This window comes from Cygnus atratus, chromosome 19 (assembly GCF_013377495.2).
Source record: "Cygnus atratus isolate AKBS03 ecotype Queensland, Australia chromosome 19, CAtr_DNAZoo_HiC_assembly, whole genome shotgun sequence".
NCBI classification, from domain to species: Eukaryota; Metazoa; Chordata; class Aves; order Anseriformes; family Anatidae; genus Cygnus; species Cygnus atratus.
In genome coordinates, this window is record NC_066380.1 from 5,878,213 (window position 1) to 5,899,079 (window position 20,867).

Consider the following 20,867-nt stretch of genomic DNA (forward strand, 5'->3'; position numbering starts at 1 on the left):
GCAGGTTCTCAGAGCAGGTATTTTGTCCTGACAGCTTCGTGATCCCTGCCTTGCCAAAACAGTGTACTTGCAAAGGGGAGGGACAGACAGCGAAATGTTTTTCATTTTCTCAGTAAACATTTTTTAAAATGATAAAATGTGAAAAGCACATGTAAGTAATCCCCATTTTATTTTTAAAAGCCTCGCTGGAAAAACACCGAACAGCATTATTTAGTAGTCAGTGCACACGTTTAACACTTGATGTCTCTTGAAACAAGGTTTGCCCTGTGCAGCTTATGGGGAAAGCCACGGCATTGCCCATTTCAGGTCCTCTCTGTCCGCTGCCCTCGAGCCGGGCACAGCTCCTGCTCTTGGCTCCTTATTCCAAGGCAGCTTGCCCAGGTGGCTCCCCTACGGGGGGTGTCCCCAAAGCCCCATGCCCTGGGCTGCCCAGGAGCTGAGGCACACGGAGCTGGGCTCGCTGGGCTGTCAGGCTGCCACCTCTCCTTCAGCTCAGCCGGAGCCTGCCTCGAGAAAGGGATCAGCACTGGAGGCGTCGTGCAGGTTTCCTTCTTGCCTGGACTCTCCTGAGGTCAGTTCAAAGGATATTTTTACAGAAGTGGCTTGATACAGCTGAAAAAATACTGGGAATTTTCCGGTCAGCTGTTTCCTCGATGCACCAGTCCTCTGCATTTGGCTGGGTTGAACGCTAGATGGGGTGTCAGACAAAGAGTTTGGGCCAGAATTTACGGGGGCAGGACGACTGCGAAGACTGAACGTCATTCCCGAGAAAAACAGGAAAGGAGGTTTTTAAAAACATCGCCTTAAAAACAGAGGTTGTGTTATGAAATGTGATTTCTTGGGATATCAGACAGGACAGTGCTCACGGCTGCTCGGGCTCCCCGAGGACAAGAGCCTCACAGGCAATCTCAGAGGGGACCGACAACAGCCCAAGTTATCTCCCAAAGGAGGACGGAGAGTTTGAATAAAGAAATGAGGCGGCAGAGCTGCGATCTGCAGATTCTTTTGGCTGCACATCCGAGTTAAAGGTGCAGGCAGGTTGCACTGCTCACCTCGCAGAGCTCGGCAGATGTTTTCCCCTTCCTCTCTAGGAATAGCGTGGTCCTGAGAGTGGTGAGATGGGTGGTCAGCCCTGAATCTTTCTGGGATAAAGCACGGCAGCAAGTTGTGTCTTAGAAAGGTTGTGTAGGCTTCGCAGTTGATAATCTGTATTTTCTCCTCAAATATATCTGGAACTGAGCCTCTTCTGACTGACTGTGTGAGGGGGACAATGTCCGTAGTAAATTCTTCACTTTGGTCTTCTGTCCTTCCACGAGGTTCCACCAACCTGCAGGGGACCACATCTCCCAAACTCGGTTAAAAAATACAAAGTGACGCTAGAAACAACACAGAGAAGGAGAATTATCTCATTCATGTACAAAGAAGGGGTAGCATGGAACACATCTATAGATCTTCTCCTTTCCATATGGGAGGGAGGTGGCATATATTTCCTATACAACAATAGGATGTATGCTGCCTAACAGGTACCAGATGGGTGTTTAAATAACCTTCAGCTGCAACATGTCATGCTGTTATCTCATTATCCCTTACAACTTAAATGGGTTCAAGCTGGGCCCGGACATGGATGAGATGTCTAATAGCGGTGCTGAGGCTGACACTGATGGCAATTTCCTCGAACAGCTGTCTGGAAGCTCCAAGTGGAGCACAGACCCTGCACACGCAGCGTGCGGCGTGTCGTCTTGTTGCCAGTTGTGCTGTGCTGATGAGCACCTTGCTCTGGCCGGCTCAGCACCCTCCTGTGCCCCCCAAAACCAAAACTGGCCTCCTGTCCTGTGCTGACACCAGCCCCCATCGGCGTGGGGCTGGGGCGGTCGGCCAGCAGCCAGTCATCGTGAATCAGCCGCCCCAGGCTGAGGGAACTGGAAATTTGTGGCTGAGAAGAATTTTCCAAAAGCGTTTGGCGTGTAATGGGCGGTTTGGGGTGTCCGTGACCTGTGGTGATGATGGGTGGTGGGAGTGGAAGGGGGGGAAGGCGAGGGTGTGGGAGAGGTAAAGACATGGGGAATTACAAAATGGGGGAAAGTGAGGATTTGGGGAGCAGTGGGGTGGGCTGGAGGACGTGGGGTGTTTGCAGCGGGTAGGCAGGGGTGGGATAGGGGAGGTGGTGGGCAGGGTGCCTTGTAAAGGGAGAGACAAGGGATGCAGAGGTGGAGTGCTGAAGGCCAAGGATGAGGAGAAGAAAGTCCCAGGAGAGAGCTTTGCCTGCCCTTTCTCTGCTTTCCGTATGTTGAAATTTTCTGTCACCCGCCCACGGTTTGATTTGTGCGTTGTTGGTTTAAAGGGAGCGCTCCCGGGGCTGACTGTGAGCTTGCAGCCCTGTGGCAGAGAGCCGAGGGAGTTTGGGATATGGCTGGTTAGCAGTATCAGTACCTGGAGAGCCAGGAAAAAACATCTTCAGCCATGGTTCAGGGTGATAGGGATCGGGGTTGCAGCCCTGCCTGGTGTCCTTGGAGTGCAAGAGGTTTCCAGATAAGAGTTGTAGGGTCAAGGAAGCAATGCTTTTCCAGAAAAAGTCTGTGTTTTTGTCGGAAGATGTGTATATTCTCTTTATTTCCAAGGTTCTCTATATTTTCCTCCATGAAAGAGGTTTGGTAACGTGACTGCTGGTTTACATGAGGTGCTGGGCTGGCAACAGGTTCTCACTGGAAGAGAAGAAATGGAAATTCTCTTTTCCCAGCATTCATTTTAATCTCTACCTAAGCACATCTCTTTCCACATGCTCCTCTCCCTGCCGTCTGACCCTAGCTAGACACTCTCTAATGCTAAGAATTTTTCTGAGGAGACTTTGATTTATTTTTACTTTTTTTTTTTTTTCTGTATGTGTGGTTTGGGTTTGTTTTCTTTCCCTTCTTCAATTTCAGCATCATCTTCCAAGTGTTCCTCGTCCTGAACACAGAGACGAGGCAGCGACAGGAAAAGGCTGTCGCTCTGACGTACTTTGGGATCTCTGAAGGAGGGGGTTGCGGTGGGCTTTATCCAAATACAGAGCCTGGCTAAGCTCTGAGGACGGCACTAACGCTGCGGGAAGGCTCTGACTCACTGGAATGCGTTCGTTGGCCTTTCTATAATGTGATGGTTATAGAAATAACACCAGGCACCAAAACCTACATTAACGATGAGCAAACATTGTCTAATCCTGGCAACACCCCAGGAGTCAAGAGACTGTCATCCTCCTCTCGTAGTTAGGGAAATCGAGGTTTGCAGACAATGAAAGTTCTTCTTAATGTGACCGTGTATAGCTGGAAAGCTTATAGCGAAGGGGTTAGCAGCTCTGCTCTCTCTTTGATATCTTTGCTCAAGAGCTTGAGCTGTGATTTGCCTTGAGCAGGTTTAAAAATCCTTGTCTGAGACACAAAATCAGAGTTCCTCATGTCAGCGTGCGCTGCTGGGGGTGGATGGTCGGACAAGGAAAGGTACGGAGGAGTTTGGGATGTGGGTGAAGGGGAAACCAACCTCATGCACATGTCCAAAAACCTCTGCTCGTGTGAAATAATTCCTTTGTCTGAGCCCCTATGAAGTTCTGATGTACCTGTAGGGTTTTTTTTTTCTTCTGGATGCTGTCTCTAGAGAGCATAGCTGGGAGGTTCTTCCCTACAAAAGGAAAGGATTTCCCATCTGGATGCCCAACCTGGAAGTCCTTTTGCCTGAGCCTATATTGCGGTCAGAGAGCAGCCTCAGTGCATTGTACAAGCAGAATAAAAAATTAGCCCTGGGGGCGTTGCAGCAGCACCAACCCCGAGCAAGGTGCAGCAGCTGAGGGGGCAGCGAGGTTTATCAACGCTCCTGATGCTGCTAGGCCATGGTGAATGCTGACAGTCTGCAGAGGGGAGAAAAAAAAAAGGGGGGGGATTTTTAATCTGATACCAGGTGGTTTTCAGCAGGTGGAGCTAGCCAGGTGGTGTGATCTGGTGGGGACAGGAGCGAAAGGAAGAGGAAAGGTGGGACAGGGGCGAAAAGAGGAGGAAAGGTCTTCAAAGCCAGGCTTGATCTACAGCACCGGCGTGGGTGAGCGAAGCTGCTGCCTTGCCTCCTGTGGGAACTCCCCTGAAAGGTAATGTTTTATGGGTAGGTGCAGGGTGGCAAGCTGGTGAGGTGCTGCTCTGCTCCTTAAAGCTCTGCTCCTTAAAGCCTGGGAGCTGTTGCTGAGGTGCCTGTCTGAGTTTCAGTTGTATTCACCCCCTCTAGCAATGAGGAAGGAGAGGGATGGAGAAGGGCTCTCAGGACAAGCACAGGGAGGCATTTGAGTGCCCAGCACCCAACCTGGCTCTGCTCCTCCTCACCCCACAGGTGCCCGTGAGGGAGAAAGGATGGTGGGGCAGCACTTTGGCTTTGGGAGGACAGAAATTTCTGCTCACCTGAGCGGGAGACGCCAGGGCTGCTGTAGTGACAGGATCTGAAAATGGGGTTTTTAAATCTGTAGCTGGGCAATATTAAGAGGCGTTTGTTCCTAAAATGGATTTTTCTGGCATCGACACACTCCAGGCTCTTCTGTTTTGGTGGCAGGAGTGAAGAGGTTAAGATACAGTTTGGAGAAAACCTTTGTAAAGAGTATAAGTACCTGAGCTGCGAGGACAATGGGGCTCAGGGTGTTTTGTGAGCTGGTTTGAGTGTCTCTGGTTGCAGGGCAGGAGGATACAGTAGCTCCAGGGCTGACGGTGTCACCCAAAGCCAGGCGCACAACACAGCAGCCACAGGAGGACCGGAGGACCATGCAAATCCTCCTGGGCTGAGGGAAGCAAAGCAGGAGGGGGCTGGTGTGCCACCAGCCTCACCTTGTCACCCGTCACTGCCCAGAGCTGGCCCAGCTCCTGCATGGTTGCATCCGGGCTTTGATTTCAGGGCCTGTGTTGTGCAAGATCGAGACTGAATAATGGGTGAATTTGAAATGACAGAGCCAGTGGATGGGCTATCAGGTTGCACTGCGTGCTGTTGGTTAGTCTCTGTTTTGGCTTGTAAGCTCCTGGTGCAGACATCACGTCACCTGTGGTTCAGTGACCAGGTCTGGGGACTGTGCTGTGACCCCGAGGGTCTGGCCACGGAGGTGTCACCCAGCTCCGAGCAGCACAGAAGTCACCTTAGCTGTGCTGTGAGTTCCTCATCAGTGGGGTGGGGATGCTGTGAGGCTGGGTTTGCCCGTCCCAGTCCCATATTTAGTTATTTTTAATTGAGATCAGAATCTGAAACTGGAGACTGTTCCTGCTTGGCTTGCAGTGGGTTCCAGTCTGGGACTAGGATCTGCTTTCTGGTTTTGTTCTCCAGGCTGGCTTGGAAGCAGCTGGAGCGGAGTGGTTCTCGTCTGATCCCATCTGTGTAGCAATAGTTCTCACTAAGAGAGCACGAAATAATAGGGAAACTCTACCCCATGTTTACTTCTCTCTTAAAACTTGATTTCTATGGCAAATAATAACGTAGGGATGAAAACTGTGTGAAAGGGATGAAGTCTAAACTTGACTAAGTAAGAAAACACTGCACTCAACGTGGCGGGGGAGGATCGCTACGGGAAGAGGATTATAGGGCGTAAGTAATGCGGTGCCCTCCGGTCACAGGCTCTCTGATGTGGCGAGTGGCTTGTATCTCATCCAACGTACATAAGGTGGTGGAGCTATTAACCAGGCATCCCCGTCCAACGCTTCGGGACCCTTAGGTGAAAGAAGGTCTGAAAGCATTCAGGAGGCTTTGGGCTGGACTCGAATCAGAGGCTGCGTTTGGCTTGGGGTTTGCAAAACTAAACACCCTGCTCCTTCTCCCACCTCCTGTGGAAGAGCAGTAAATACAGGCCACTAAAATTAGTCCTGCAAAGCAGCTATTCCAACTGGCGCCTCTGTTTTTCCTGCTCCTTTGGTTCATGCTTGGGTAAAGACCTCTGTCTCGTTTTAACCTGACTTTGAGGGACACGTAGATCCACCAGGAGGTAGCCATGTGCTGCTGTAATTGTACCCCAATTTGTTCCGACAGGCAGAGCCTGGCTGCCCTTGGAGGTTTCCGAGCTGGGCTGGTGCTTGCTGGCTGCTCATGAGGCATGAGGAGGCTGTTTGCCAATGTCAGGGAGGGATCTGAAAAGGTTCGGTTCTTTTTCCAGGAGAAACGTGGTCTAACAGGGAGGAGAACGGACTCTGCTATGAATAGATGATTGCAGGCAGGGCCTCAGTTTCCAGCTATTGTTAAAATGCGTGTGAGAGCTGGGAACCCTGCGGCTGGCAGTGAGCTGGAGCGAGATGAAAACAGCACGGAAACGCTTGACAAAGAACAGTGTTCGGGCTATGCTAGCAGCAGAGGAGACTGTGCTGGGGGATACAGAAAGGCCACGGAGGAACAGAGATGAGCAAGGCAGATCTGCTGCCGGATGGCTGCGGGGTGAGTGTCTCAGGCTTGTCTTCTGCCAGAACATAGCTGGAATTCCTTCAGTTTGGAAGTAGCCCCTCCAGAGTACTAAATAACTTGGTGTGGAGTCATCCTAGCCCCCCCCTCAGTGAGGACTTGTGGCATTTAAAAGAAAAACGAGCTCTTAGGAGGCCGAAGGACGGTCGGAGTGTAGTGAGTTGGGAGTCATGTGCTGGTCATCTGCTTGCTTCAGCGTTGGAGGGAAATAAGAAAGTATGACTGGGATAATCAAAAGCACGGAGGAATCTCCTTTGAAGAGAGATGAAAGTGAATGGGGCTGTGATAAAGCTGAGTAAGAGGTGATTTCACAGATATGTATCAAAGGAGGAGTACGCTAGACAAAGCTGAGCAAGGACTGCCATTCTTCCTGACCCCCTGCGTGCCTCTGTGATATGAACGAGAGGGGAGGCAGATCCTATAAAAAGATTATCATCATCTTAACTTAAACTCTGTTTTATTATGGAACTCTTTGTCCGTAATGAATTCACTGTCCATTGTCAGCCAGGTAATTTAATTTTAGCAGTTTGGGAAAGTGACTCGACACATATAACTATCAAGCATTACCGTCAGCCATGACAACAACAACTTGGGAAGGGGAATTAAACCTCGTGATTCAGAGCTTAAATTAATCCCCAACCTTTGAAGGGCACCAGGGTGTGTATGGGGCCAGTGAGCTCTCTACCCCTGGTAGGTCGTGGAAATGGTGGTGGACCTGAGGCTGGTGTGACTGGGCAGTTCCCTGCTCCTGTTGAGGAGAAGCAGCCCCCTTCCACCAGCAAGCGTCCCACAAAACCCTTTTAATCACCCAAGTCCCCTTGTGGGGCAGCTTTAGCCCTGAAAACGTGGCCTCAGCATCCTGCAGCCCCCATCTCTTCCCACCTGGTCCAGCTTCTCCGTTGTTAATGGGTGAGCTTGTTCAGTTTTGGCCAAGCCGGTGGCACTGTCAACAGAAATGTGCCGTGCTAGGCAGATGCCTTCTGCTGCGCTGTAAATATTTGTAATGAGAACCTCTCTCCTCGTGGAGGGCTGCGTAAAGCAGTCGTGGTTGCATAAACACAGCGTGGAGCAGATTTCTGGAGCGCACGTCATGGACACGGGAATATGGCCTGCGAGTCAGGAGAGCCATCAAGGCACCGGACCCGTCAGGTTGCTGGAGGCCTGCTGGTGGATCGTTCAATGGGGAAGAAGTCGTAGGGTGGTTTATTTAAGTGTTGTTGCCCATGATGTCACTTGGACATTCCCTCTGGGAGGTTATCTGGTCCTACATCCCCTTCTCTTTCCTTGCTGTGGGTTTAGAAAACATGCCCTGACTGCTTCTAAATTCCAGCTCAGTGGATGCCGCGCTGCACAGGGCATGTTGTCCCTGCTCTGATGTCCAGGAAGGGGCCTGTGAGCTTCCTTCCCTTCTCCTTATCTGCTGCTCTGCCACCTTGGGACGTGACTCTGCGAGTGATCCTGGTGCTGTGAGCGGGAGGGCAGCTGGGATGAGAGCTTCCAGGCAGTGGGGACTGGGAAAAACACAGCTAAATTGCTCCCTGCTTTCCAGGCTGATTGCGGGGAGGGTGTTCTTAGCACTGGTGGGGTGTACTTATTAATAATGTCAGCACCAGGGCCTGGACCACCTTTCTCCTGGCTGCTGAGGTGCAGTTGCTGCAGTCGCCGCTGCCCACGTAGGCCCAAATGACACGTTGTGCATTGGTAAAGGAAAGGGAAAGTTGTAAAATGCACTTGGAGCATTGCTTACGGGCTGACAAGTGACTTCATCCAAACTGTGAAAAACCTCAAACCTCCAAGAAGTGTTCCCTGGAGGCCGAGCCAGGCACAGGGCCCCAGTTTGGGGCTGTTTATGGGGGGAACAACCCATCCTGCTAACAAGCCACCAAAGCAGCCTGATTTCACCTCAGGCAAGGTAACCGAGCTCCTGGGTGGGGGGATGAGACGAGGGCAGGAAGAGGAAGTGCAATTTTTTGGTTGATTTAAGCTCTTCACGGTGTCTGCCACATAATTCTCGGTGACTAAGATCGGAAAGCATGGCTGAGGTGAGTTGAGGAGCTGGCGGCGGGGATGTGCTCGGGGCGGTTCGTGCGGGCCTGCTGAGGAAGGAGGACAAGCGCCTCTCTCCAAGAAGTGCGAGCCTCCAGGAGATCAGCGTGTGTGATAAAGGGGTTTAGAAAACATGACCTATGAGGAGGGGCAGGAGGAATTAGCCCTGTTTAGTCTAGGGGCGATGGAGGGGACAGAGAGGACTCGGGGTTTTGAAAATAAGTGCTGTGTTTTGGAAAGGTTTGCGGTGGGTGAAGCTCGGTGGCAGGCTGTGAAGGGAGGCTCTCCGTGGAGCTGCTCTCGCCAGGAAGGTGTCACTGCTCCGCTGGTTTCGGGAGAGGTGAGGACGCACTGACCCTTCCCTTCCCCTTGTGCTACCTTTGTGTCACTGCAGCAGCCTGAAAATGCCTTTTTAAGACCTGTTTTCAACAGAAGGCTTCAAAATGGGTGAGTTCTGCTGTTCTTCCTGGCTTTCAGAGAGGGTTAGTCTGGAAATGAGAGGTTCCCACTTACCTCAGATAGGTCCCTGACTTTGAGGTGGGCACAGGCTGCACTCCTGAGAGCGAGCAGAGCCCCGCGGGGCAGCCCAGCAGGTCACAGTGTGCTCAGGCCCTGGAGAAAGGCCACCTCAGGTTGTTTTCTCCTTCAAGCTCCTCTTCAGTGTCAGGCCTCTGCAAGGCTGAAACGTGGGCCCACATCTGCGCTCTGTCCCGGCCGCGTTAGGCAGCCAGAGCTCTCACAGCTGTAAAACGTGCCCCGAAACATGGCATGTGGAGGCAGGACCGTGCAGCATCCCTACCTTCGCTCTTGCTCAAGAGCATCCCAGCAGGGCATCTGTAATTGTTTTGTATGTTTGCAAATGCTTGCTTCAAGTCTCGGGAACGCTTCCTGATTTTGGAATTTTTGGCAGCAGGATTTAGTTCTCTTCTCTCCCCAGCCTGGCTGGGAAACCCCCTCTTTTTGGCCAATAACTTAAGTGTTTTTTTTGCATGCTGTTTACAGCTGGTAGGATCCGGTTCTGGGGAAAAGAAACGCGTCGTGAGTTGCTGCAGTGTGAAGCAAGAGAGAAGCTGGCTTTCCGTGCCCTGTCCCCTGTCGCCCACCGTCTCCCCATGGCAGCAGTGGCAGGTGCAGCTCTGCAAGGAGCCAGCCTTTGGGCCAGCTGGGTAAAACGGAGAAAAAAGCAGGGAGAGGAGAGGAGCTTCCCTCCCAGCTGGGCTGCATCCCTGTGCGCGCTGCAGCCCAGCCAAGGAATTCTTTCCTCTAAGAGAAAGCTCAGGCGTGAATCCATGTGAAGCTCAGACCAAGAAAAAATAATCTGCCTCCCACATGCTCGCAGCCTGACAGCCTCTTTTCCAGCAGGCACCTCCCTGGGGCAGGAGCGGGGCTGGGAGCAGGGCAGCAGCCCCGTGGCATTTGGGAGCAGATGGAGCCCGAGGGAGAAGCGGGGAGGACGCGCCACTGCCTCGTGCACTTGGCCTTGGCAAGGAGGAACAGCAGCTGCCTCTGCCATGCCAGGGACCCCGAGCCACTTCACCCCTTCCCCAGGCCCCTCTGCTGCTGCCAGCATCTGGTCTTCCCGAGCACGATGCACAATATGGGAGAGTCCCATCACACGTTCTTGTGCCTGAGGCCTCCCAGGCAGCTCCTGCCAGTACAGCTGTGGGGAAAATGCTTTACAAAGCAACAGACAAAATCTCTGAGAGTTTGCAGGAAGGATGAAGCAGTTTTGGGAGATGCTCATGCTGCTGGTTTTGCTGCTGAGTTACTTTGCGGTGTCTTCTCCTGTCCCACCCACCCCAAAGAGCAGCGCAGACCCCAGGGGACAGGGAGCTGCACGTGGGGCAAGGGCATTTCACTGCCAGCTGGGGCAGAAGGTGCGGCACGGGCAGGGCCCAACCACGTCACCCTGGCTTCATGCAGGCTGAGCAGGGAGCGCAGGTGGAGCACCTTTCTGGTTGATAAATAGCCGAAACAACTCATGCCTTTACTTGAAAACGTGGCTGTGTTTGAGCCGGAGCAGCGCTGCCTGCCGTGGGTCACTGGGTTCCCCGGGGTTGGCACCTCTCTGCCTGCTCCTGGGCTTTGTGCTGGGAGAAGTGGGAAAGGAGGCACCTGCGCTGGCAGCAGCCTCCAATCAAGCTGGGAATGTGGCTGAGCACTGCCTGCAGCCCTGGGCAGTGGCAAAATCCCAGCTATGCTCAGGGAAGGGCTCTGCACTGTGTCCAGCAGCAGGTAAGAGCACCCTGGGGCCGTGCTGCTCCCTGCCTGTCTCTGGGCTGCAGCAAAAGCCTCCTCCTTTCCCCACAGCTCCTGGGGTCACTCTAACCTTCCACTAAATCTGCAACCCTTTCAAAGCCTGGCCCTGATTCTTATTAATCATTTCTCCAAAGAACACTGTGTTTTTTGCTAGCAGGGTTGGTTTGGGGTGGGTGTTTTCCTGAGCTGAGACCTTGTGCCCTAAAGACTTTAGGGCACGGCTCATGTTGTGAAGCCATACTGCCCTTAGGACATGGTTTATGTTCAGACGATGGCTCTGTCCTAGCAGGATGTGATCTGTGTAGGAGGATCAGCACGCTGACAGTAACAGCCTGCTTCCTCCTAAATCCGTGGGGTGGCTGAACTTGCTCCTGGCAGCCGGTGTTGCCCCATGCCAGGAAGGTGCCGCCCTGCAGAGGCCGTGTCCTGCAGTGCAGGACCCCAAAATGTGAGGCTGGGACCCCAGGAGCATCCCGTCTGCCTTCAAAGGTGGCTTCTGCCCCTCGTCCCCATCCACAGGGGTGCTGTGCCCTCCGCACCGGGCTTCAGCTCTGTGGGAAGGAGGCTGAAATGCAGAAACCCATGGAAGAAAGAACTTTCTTTGCCTGCTGAAGGTTTGTACACCGTGGATCCCACCCCGCACATCCAGCACGCGTGCCTGGGTCTGCTCCAGGGGCTTACACCTAAACAAACCGCGTTTCTTGATCGCTTCATGTAATTTATATTGATGCGAGTTGCTGGTGCAAATTGGCCAGGACTTCCTGCCAGCACTTGAATAACACCGCAGAGAAAGTCCGTCCGTCTGTCTGTCTCCAGCTGCCAGGAAAAGTCCTGGCTTGTCTGCAGGTGGTACCGAGCTCATGTGTTCCTGCTGTTCAGCAGGGCGTGCTGCTGCCTCGGGAGGGGAAGGCACAAGAAGGGGTTCTGTGGGATGCCCGTGGGCTCGGCTGGCAAACCCAGAGCGGGTCCCTGCAGGGTGTGAGGGGTCGGAGAGGGGCCCAGCTGCCTGCCCCAGCTCCAGGCTCCTGGAGGAACCCTTGCCCCTGTGGCAGGGCTGGTCTGTGCCTCGCATCGCCCAGCCCTTGGGCACCGAGGTCCCCCCCGCTGTGGGGCTGCTCCCCTGAGCTGCACCGAGGGGAAGTGGGGGCGAGCGGTTTGCACCCGGCTTTGCCATCGGCTGCTTGCGCTTGGCAAAGGCAGAGGAAACATTCCTAATGCTCAGCTTAGAGGGAGACGTGCATGGGCTCGGATGCAGCCCTGTGGTGACGCAGGACCTGGGCTCAGGGTGAGCACCCAGCTCTGACTGCAGGGTTTGGATCCCCCCGGCCGTTTTGGGGTCCCTCACAGCCCTGGGAAGCAGCCAGCCGGAGCCATTCCCTGCCTGGCCACCGAGCACCACCCTGCGCTGTGCCAGGACTCGTTCCATGGCCTCCTCATCCCCAGGGTTCTGGTGACCGGCTGTGAGTGCCTCCCCTCAAAGCTGGGCATTCGGGGTGTTCAGGGGCTCTCTGCATGCTCACAACATCGTGGGGCTGAGCCGGTGCATGGCAACGGGTGGCACGGCACCTTTGGGTCCACGGCATCACCCCACACCCGCCCTGCAGAGCAGCCACGGCGAGGGACATCCAGAGGTGGATGCAAAGAGGTGGCAGATCTCTGCACCAAGAGAGGGGGCTCCTGCTGTCCGTCCTGCCCTGAGCCCCCCCAGAGAGGGGGCTGCCACCAGCATCCCACCGCTGGGGACAAACCTGTCCTTGTGCAGCAGGGAGGGCAGGGGGCAAGCAGCACCTGAGCTTGGTCCTGGTTCCTCTTGGACCAAAGCTTGCTCAATGGGTAGTTAAAAGGTTAAAAAGCACAAAGGAACAAGAGCAGACCTAGAAGCAGCAGTGCTTTGGTAGATTCTTTTGACAGATACCAGCCATCCTACTCTGCTCGTTGGTTTTCTGGGCCTTTTTTTTTTTTTTGTGGCTGGAAACAACTTTTCTGTTCTAAAACATCAGTTAATGAAAAAACCCACTGACATCCTCAAAGCACTGATTTTCCGCACAATCTCTGGAAGTTTCCATGTGCCTGACACACGTCTTTTTGTGTGTTTAAAGGAAGCCGAGCCCCGGACCCAGCCCTCCCACCCCCCCAGGCTGGGGGAGCCCCTCTGTGCCCCACGCTGCGGGCTGGGGAAGGAGGAGTTAAAGGCTCGCAGCGGAGCAGCAGCCGAGCTGCGACCCCTCCATGCAGGCTTAGATCCTGCTCTTTCTTTCGCTGGCCGAGGAAAGGCAGCTCCAAATTCAGGTGCCGCTTTCTAGACCGGGGATAACGTCGTACCTGGCTCCCCTGCTTCACCTTGCTGGAGAAATCCCAAGCCTCGCTGTCCCCGGGGCCGGGAGACTTGGTCTGTGTTTCCTTCTGCTGTTTGGGGCTTTGGGGTTTTGTTCGTGCTTGGTGGCTTCGGGAGCACCCCAGTGCCCTTTTGGGACAAGGGACGGCTCTGTCCCCTGTCCCTTGGCAGGTGGCAGCGGAGGGGAGGGCTGGCTGCCTCTGCCGGGGAGTGCTCAGCCCATGCTGGGCGGGACTGGGAGCAGTGGGAGCGCTGCCACGGAGGGGTGGCTGCGGGATCGGAGGGGTGGCTGTGGGATCAGAGGGGTGGCTGTGGGATCCAGGACGGAGGGAGCGCGGCAGCACAGGCTGGGTGCAGCCGAGGTAGGTGCCTTCCTTCTCCCCACCTCCTCCTCCCTCCCAGGGCTGCTGATGGGCGAGGGATGCTCTTTGCAGCTCCAGACACAAACGGGAGGGGAGCTGGGTCTGGGGGGCCGTGGCGGGGTTTTTTAGGGCAGGCTGCTGCTTGCTGTGCACCCCAAGAAGCCGAGGGAGCCGTGTCCCAGCTCGGGACATCCCTGGGGGGCACGAGAAGCACGGAGCAGGGCGAGCGGCTTGCTCTCCTGCCCACCCCTGGTTTTCGCTCGCCGTTTGCTTCTGCCCAGCCCGAAGGGGCTGTGGGCTTGCACCGAGAGAGCGGCCGTGCTGACACACCGCTGTCCCTGCCCCTGCAGAGCCCTCGCAGCCCAGGCAGGAGCTCGGCGGGCTGGAAGCGCTGCAGACGGCCGGGCAGCTCTGATCCTTCTCCCACGATGATGGAGAACAAAGTGTTCCTGTCATTTGCGTTCTACAGCACGATCCTGATTGTAAAAATGTACGTTGTTGCCATCATTACGGGGCAAGTGAGACTCAGAAAGAAGGTACGTTCCAGTTTCCTTTCCCCTCTTCCCCTGTTCTGCTTTTCCCTTGGGTTTCTGTTTGGGTTTTCTGCAAGCCCTTTCTTCTTTTAATCCTGGAAAGACCGACACAAAGTTTTGCAGAAGCAAGCTGGGTTTCCTTTGACTTGAGTTGAAAGCAAAAACATGTTTTATAGCTGCGGCAGATGAATATCTCGCTTCTCTTTGGCTCTTTTTGTTTGTTTCTACCATCTGTAGCTTGATGTTTATCATTTCTGAATCCTAATCTAAATAGCAATTTCAGATTTAAAATGCCATGCAGGTGAACTGCTTCTGGAAGGAGTCTCTGTTTACAGTTAATTTGCTGTGTCTGGAAGAACAGGAGAAAAAAATGGTTTGAGCACAAATCGTTGAAATGCCAGAAGAAATGATTGCGATGGAGCAGAAACCTTTCGTGCTTTCAGAGGCTGAATCGAGCAGAAAGCTTTTGTGCTTTCAGAGGCTGAATCGCTTCTTGGGCGCTCCAGGAGAGTGAAAAGTCGTGGCAAAAAAAAACAATAGCGAGAGGAAATGGTTCTTGGACACGGGGAGAAAAGGAGCAGGAGCTTGACCGCCTGCAGCCTGGTGGGAACTTGTGGCAAAACTCCGCTGTCTGTAAAAATAACTTTAAAAATATTCAAGAAGTTTCCGACAGCATCAGAGGAGTGCGAGGGAGATATTTCTGCTCTCAGGCAAAACGCAAAGATGGACACTCCTGTGCTGCGGCACCATCATAGCTAATGACTTGGCTTTCCCCCGAGTTTGTGAGCGATGCTGCAGCCCCGGGACAGCTTGGGCTTGTAACACGACTAAAAGAAACGCCAGGGTCCCTTCCGGGCTGCAAAGCGAAGCTGTCGCGTGTAAACAGGCCCCTGCCGAGCAGCTTCTGAGCATAGGTGGGGAGCTTGCGTTGATCATTTCTATTTGTGAACCTATCGATGACGGATCCAATTCCCCCAGGGCTTGGTTCAGTCACAGAGCATCAGTGCCCAAAAGCCAGCCAGGGAATTTTCTGTCTCGGTAGGGCAAACCGATCTGTCATTGCCGGTTATCTTTTGGACGCCGCTTTCGCTGTCTGCAAGCGCTGTGCCAGGAGTGATCTCATTCAGTGGTTGACAAAGGCTCTTCCAAATGGATTTCACGGAGAGAAGTGGGCTGGGGCCAGGCCAGCACAGGACCCCCGGGAGCTTGGAGCCCTGATTTCTGATCTGCTCGGTGGGCAGTGGGGTTTTTCAGGGGAAACCCATCAGAATGAGCGGGGCTTAACCCCCAGGGTCGTGCACGTGGAGGTGTGTTTGCCCTTGTGTTTGTGAAGGGTGGTGAGAAACTGGAGCTCGGAGATCTCCTTGGTCTTGAGGGCTGGGGGCAAAAAGCCCACCTGTAGAGTTCCAGGAAGCATTGTAAGCTCTCCGAAAAGGGACTGGGACAGACTGGGGTGGAAACTCCCAGCTCCATTTGGGGCCTCCTGCGATAAACGGGATGGATCAGCCGCACCTCCTTGGCGTCCAGGCGAGGTGCCGACCCCTCCCCAGCCCTGCCCGCTGCCCAGGGTGGGCTGGGGGACCCATGGTGAGCTGAGGATGGGGGCCTGGCAGGGATCCGCACAGCCGAGGGCACCCAAATGATCTCCAGCGTGCCCAGAGGTGCAGCACAGGAGGCCCCGAGCGAGCACTGACTGTGCTCCTCCCGTCTGGCTTAGCTGATTTAATGATTTTTTAACCTCGCCATTTAAAATTTGCACGGAAATCCAAACAAAACACCTAAATGAAGCCCCCGCATTGGAGACGTGTCCCCTGACAGCCCCCCCGGGGGACTTTCTCTTGCAGGCATTCGCCAATCCCGAGGACGCGCTGCGCAACGGGGGGCTGCAGTACTACCGCCAGGACCCCGACGTGGAGCGCTGCCGCAGGCGAGTATCGGGGCCGGCATCGCTCCCTGGTGGGGCTGGAAAGCTAAAAGGCTCATTAATTAAGTAATTACCCAGATGGGTGGAATGCCGGCAGGTCCCGTACACCAGGGCAGTTTAATCTTTAATGGGAGCCTGGTGTGTGCTACAGCGAGGAGAAGTGGAAGGGTGCACGTTTGGGGCCAGCAGACACCACAAAACCCCAGTGCTCAGAGCCCTGCTGGCCCCTGGGGGCTTGTCCCGTGCCCACAGCCGGGGGGTCCTCGTGCCCTGCTCTGACACGACCCCGATATCAGCGTGGCTGCTCCCAGCGCCGGGTGCTGCTCTCCTTGGGGACCTGGCACGGGGCTGGGCACAGTGGCAATAACTTCTCCCTCCCCAATTAGGCAGCCCCACACCTTCCTCCTGTCCTGTGGGGCTCACCCAGAGGAAAACTCCAGGTGATGCAGCCCCGGGCTTGCCTTGGCTCCCCAGGGGAAGGTGCCCGGGTGCTGGACCTGATGCCACGCAGGCTGGTTATGCACAGGAGGGCTGGAGCTGTGCCCGGCCCCGCTGAGCCCCAGCTGCCAGCACGGCACTGGGGGGGCTCTGCTGCCCCCATCGCCCCCGCCTGCCGGGTTGGCTTTGCAAAACATCCCGTACCACCCAGTCCCTGGGTGGAGGAGGAGGCAGTGAGCTGTTCGCTTGCTAGGGAAAAGAAAATAATAGTAGCAGTGTTAATCATAACCCTTTTTTTGGTTAGCCAGAAAAAAAACAGGCTTCCATAAAAAATTCATAACCGGAGCTGGAGGAGCAGCCTGGGGAAGTCTGGGGCTTGAACCGTGCAGTGAGCACAAGCCAGGGCTGACCTTACAAATCCTTTTGCAGCCCCGGGGGAGCCAAATTAAACCCGAGGCCTCTGTCCCATTAGGGTGCAGCAGGGCGTTCGGCCCTGGTGCTGTGCTGGGGGCTGCGGGGGCTGCACGGAGCAAGTGAGGTTTCCCCCTCGCCTCGCCTGGAGGCCCCTGGCTGTGCCTCAGCCCTGGAAGGACAATTTGCTTTTTTTTTTTTTTTTTTTAAGTTTCTCCTCCCTGTTTTTCGCCGGTCCTTCCAGCCCTGCCACAGCTCTGCCGGGCTGGGTTGCTGGGGACTGCTTTGGATGTGGCAGGGACGAGCAGCCACAAGGAGAAACCCGTGCACAGCACCCACAGCACCACGGTGGGGCTGAGGGACTCATTTCAGTGCCTCCTCCAGGCCAGTTCCTCCCTGCTGTCCCCAAACCACGCAGAGAGCTGCTGGAATGGGCTGTCCAGGGGGCTCCTTGCCACGTCCATCCCTCCTTGCCGGGGGACGGAGCGGGCAGAGCCCTTGTGCTGCTGCCACCTGCGGGGCTCACGGGGTGCTGGAAGCCCTGGATAAAGCTCTCCTGGGCACAGCAGCCTGGGCATTGCCCTCGTGCTGTAGCAAAGCTGGGGCTGGAAACAGCTCAGGTTTTGGCAGACCTTGTCCTGAGGAGCTTGGTATGTTCTAGGCGCAGAGACCAGGGCGGACACCAGGACATCTCCCCTGCTATGAGCTGCCTCCAGGGGCAGGAGAGGGGCTTTATAACACAGCCCCTCTTCTGTTTGCAGTCAGCCTCCAGCCAGGCTCATCGCAGCCATGTCTGCGCTAATGAGCTGGGACTGAGCAGCCTAAAACCTCACGGCCACTTCACTTTGCGCAGAGTAGCAAATGTGTCTTGGCTTTTGCTTCACAGAAGAAACTATTGAAGACTTTCTCTGGGCTTTGTGGACATTTGAACGTGCTGGGGCACAGGAGTTAGGAAGGGGACAGGGTTTGGCCCCATGGCCATCCATGGACCACCCTTGGGCCACGGCTTTCTCTGCAGCCCCAACGCACCGCGCTTCCACGGGCACGGGGCGGGGGGCGAACGTGCCACGAGTCCTCCAGTCCTGGGACATATGGCCACCTGCAAACCACCCGCTTGTTGAGCAACTCGGCCACATTTGGGGCCGTGCCGCGCTGGCCCCTCGCCAGCTCGCAGCGTTTCGCGGCTCTGTGTGGGGTCTTTGGCTTTGTTTGTTTATAACTCCAGCCCTCGAGCTGTCATCCACCGCGGCAAAGGTGTCCCAGGCACGGAGGGCAGCTCGCCGCTGGTTTTGGGAGCGCGGCACCCCCTCCAGAGGGATGCCAGGTGCAAAATCCTGCCGTGTGCATGTGTAAGGGGGGGTCTGAGCCTTTTGGGGGCTGCATCCACCCCATCGGTGGGCTGGGACACAGCAGGGAAACCCGGTGGGAAGGAACAACCTTAACTCCCTTTCCAGGGCGCACCGCAATGACATGGAGAACATCTTCCCCTTCCTCTTCCTCGGGGCCATCTACTCCCTGCTGGAGCCCAGCCCCGCAGTAGCCAGGCTCCACTTCTTCGTCTTCTGCGCGGGGCGCATGGTGCACACCGTGGCTTACCTCCTGCGGCTCAAGGCGCCCACGCGCTCCGTGGCCTACAGCGTGGCGCAGCTGCCCTGCTTCTCCATGGCTCTGCAGATCCTCCTCGCCGCCGCCCCGTATTGGTAACGCCCAACAAGACCGGCCACCCAAACCCCCCTCGTCCTGCTCTCTGCAGCTGCGTCGGCACAAAGATGGCCCCGGCTGGAGCGGGTTGGGGTGCGGGGGTGCGTGCGAGGGTGCTGCTGGCGCTGCGGGGATGTGTGATGTGGCCGCAGCGAGGTCCCTGTGTCTGCGGTGCAAAACGGGCAGGGGAGTCCCCAGGGAGAAGGGGAGGGGATGCTGAGCGGGCTTCCCTCACTCCTGCGCACGTCCTGTCCTCGAGGAAGGGGTTTCACCGAAGGAAAACAGGTTTTCTGGCTAACTGACCCAGACTGGGGTGGGGAAGATGTGCCCTTTCTCCTCAGTCACTAACACCCCATGAATCAGGAGGGAAAAGCCACAACGGTCCCACGGCTCAACAGAAACTCTTGTTTGGCAGACGTGGGTGCTAGCAGAGGGAGGGAGTAAAGCAAACACCGTCCTGGTGCCAGGAGCGCTGCAGAGCCAGCGCAGCGGGGGCGAGCGCAGCCCCCTGCAGCCCCTCTCGCGAGCAGGGGCGGCTGCTCTGGGCTTTGGGTCTCGGCCCCGTCACGGGATGCACCGGGGACGTGCCCAAAACAGCCGGCAGGAATTGCCTGCCCTGCAGGGAGCTGCACCCTCGCACACATCTGCATCCGCACGCTGATGCCTGGAAAGGCTCCTGGGGCTGCGGGGTAAATTTCTTCTCTTCCGCTTGCAGCCTTTCCCTGGCTGCAGGGCAGCCCGTTGCTATTTGGGGAACGTGCCGTGGCTGCTTTGGGGTTGTTTTCTTTCAGCTGTCCCCTGCCGTCCACCGCTGCCGTGCACAGCACGGATCAGCTGGTGTTGGCAGAAAGCTCTGGAAACGAGCGGAGCGGCTTTGAACGCGCGCCCAAAGCCGTGCCCCGGCGGGAGGAGGGTGCTGCTGCTCCGCGGTGCTGCACGAAGGTGCGGTGGTGGAGTGGAGGGGTTGGGACCGGAGCCCTGCGGGAGGACAAGCCCTGCAGGACAAGCCCTCTGCTGCCACGCAGCTGTCCCCGAGCACCAAGGGGCAGCAGGTGATGGGGCGCCCCTTTGGAGGACAGAGCAGGAGGGAGGAAGCCTCTGCTGCTCAGGACCTGGTCTGAGGGCAACGCAGGGCTTTGCTAACATCACAGGGGGAAGGCAGAATGAGCAGGAAATAAACTCCCTTTCCACCTGTCCTGAGCACAAAAGCTCTTCCCTTTGCTACGCTCTCCTCTTGGGTGCTCTTAGCGAGAGCTCATGGAGCACGGGGGGCAAGGGCAGCTCAGGCTCTGAGCCCCCACCCAATTTGGGGAGCAGCCCCCGTGCCAGCCGCTCCCAGCCCCAGCAGAGATGTGGCCTTAGGCTGAGCAGCTCGGGGAGGCCTCAGCACGTTGCTCTTGGCCACATCTCACTCACACAGCCCCGGCTCAACAGATGGCTGGATAATTCCCCTTTTAACAAGCCTTTGCTGTCTCACACGGCGCACAAGGTCTCAAGCCCCCTGTACGTTCCTCTGCTGCCGCATATGTGTCCTGGTGGCAGGAAGCAAATATTCCCAATAAAAACAAATCATTATGCTCTGATACATCCTTCCTTCGGGAGCAGCCGATGCAGCTGGGCAGCAGCTGGGCCCAGCCCCAGCAGTGCCCCCGGGGTCCTGGAGAGACGAGGACCCCCTCCTCCAGGCCGACCTGCCCTGCAGAGGAATTTTTTTTTCCAGGTGGGCATCATTTGTGCTGATCCTTTAAATTTAGCAGAGCTGAGGCTTGTGAAGCAGCTGTGCTTGGTTGTACTGCCTAGAGCAGCAGGCTGCTGTCAGGTTTGGTGTGCCTCCCAGCTCCTCTCCATCCCTGCTCCCAATGGGAGATGCTTTTTCCAAGCAAGTTTTCTCTGTACCCTGCCTGTATTTCTTCCCCATGGAGCCAAGCTGGTGCTTAAATCCCGGAGGGCTGGAGATGTGCAGGTAAGATGTAGCTGCTTTCCATTCTGTCCTTGTGCCTTATAAAGGAGCCACCTGTGTTTTCTGAGCTCAGCAGCCCCCTCCTTTTGCTGTAACTTGCTAGGAAGCAAAACCCTCACCTCCCTGGCTCCCTCCTGTCTTCTTAAGCTGTCGGTGTTTGGGAGGCGCTGCCCGCCCTGTGTCTGCGCTAGGTGGCTGGGATGGACAAAATGGTTCCCCTTGGCAGGCGCTTCTTTCCCTCTGCTTTTTGTTTTCAAGCGAGAGAGGCGGTGGCTTTGTGAGATGGACTCCATCCAGTACACGTTGCTGTGTTTTGGGATGTAGCTGGATTGAGACTCGGGATGGGAAGGAAGAAGCGGGGCTGCAGGAACCCCAGCCCCCAGAGCTACGAGTTCTTCCAGCCTCCTCTGAGCTGCTGTTCTGGTGCCTGGGGCTGGTGCCCTGCTCGGGGAAGCTGAGG

The 20,867-nt window shown here is 55.8% G+C and overlaps 1 protein-coding gene and 1 long non-coding RNA gene across 4 annotated transcripts; one reads left to right on the forward strand and one right to left on the reverse strand.

The window, feature by feature from the left end:
* Positions 1–182: 182 nt before the first annotated feature.
* LOC118252157 (uncharacterized) lies at positions 183–13,219 on the reverse strand. The gene is made up of 3 exons (XR_004780051.2): positions 13,066–13,219; positions 8,998–9,502; positions 183–1,376 (listed from the first exon to the last, which is right to left on the reverse strand). It is a non-coding gene; the product is annotated as an uncharacterized LOC118252157 (long non-coding RNA).
* On the forward strand, positions 6,256–18,475 carry PTGES (prostaglandin E synthase). 3 transcript variants are annotated; one of them, XM_035555034.2, is made up of 4 exons: positions 6,256–6,414; positions 13,791–13,976; positions 15,818–15,900; positions 18,201–18,475. In XM_035555034.2, the coding sequence occupies exons 1-4, from the start codon at positions 6,379–6,381 to the stop codon at positions 18,448–18,450; spliced, it is 555 nt and encodes a 184-aa protein (XP_035410927.1). In that variant the 5' UTR covers positions 6,256–6,378; the 3' UTR covers positions 18,451–18,475. The 3 variants fall into 3 exon arrangements, with proteins under 3 accessions (XP_035410927.1, XP_035410928.1, XP_035410925.2); XM_035555035.2 differs by lacking the exon at positions 6,256–6,414 and adding an exon at positions 12,988–13,132; XM_035555032.2 differs by lacking the exon at positions 6,256–6,414 and adding an exon at positions 13,289–13,440.
* The last annotated feature ends 2,392 nt before the right edge of the window (positions 18,476–20,867 follow it).

What these genes read in the sequence shown, in the direction of transcription:
- PTGES (XM_035555032.2), top strand. Translation starts at nt 13,300, where the DNA reads ATGCTGGGCGGGACTGGGAGCAGTGGGAGCGCTGCCACGGAGGGGTGG. An exon ending in ACAGGCTGGGTGCAGCCGAG is followed by an intron (nt 13,441 to 13,790) that starts GTAGGTGCCTTC and finishes CTGCCCCTGCAG; the next exon opens with AGCCCTCGCAGCCCAGGCAG. An exon ending in AAGTGAGACTCAGAAAGAAG is followed by an intron (nt 13,977 to 15,817) that starts GTACGTTCCAGT and finishes TTTCTCTTGCAG; the next exon opens with GCATTCGCCAATCCCGAGGA.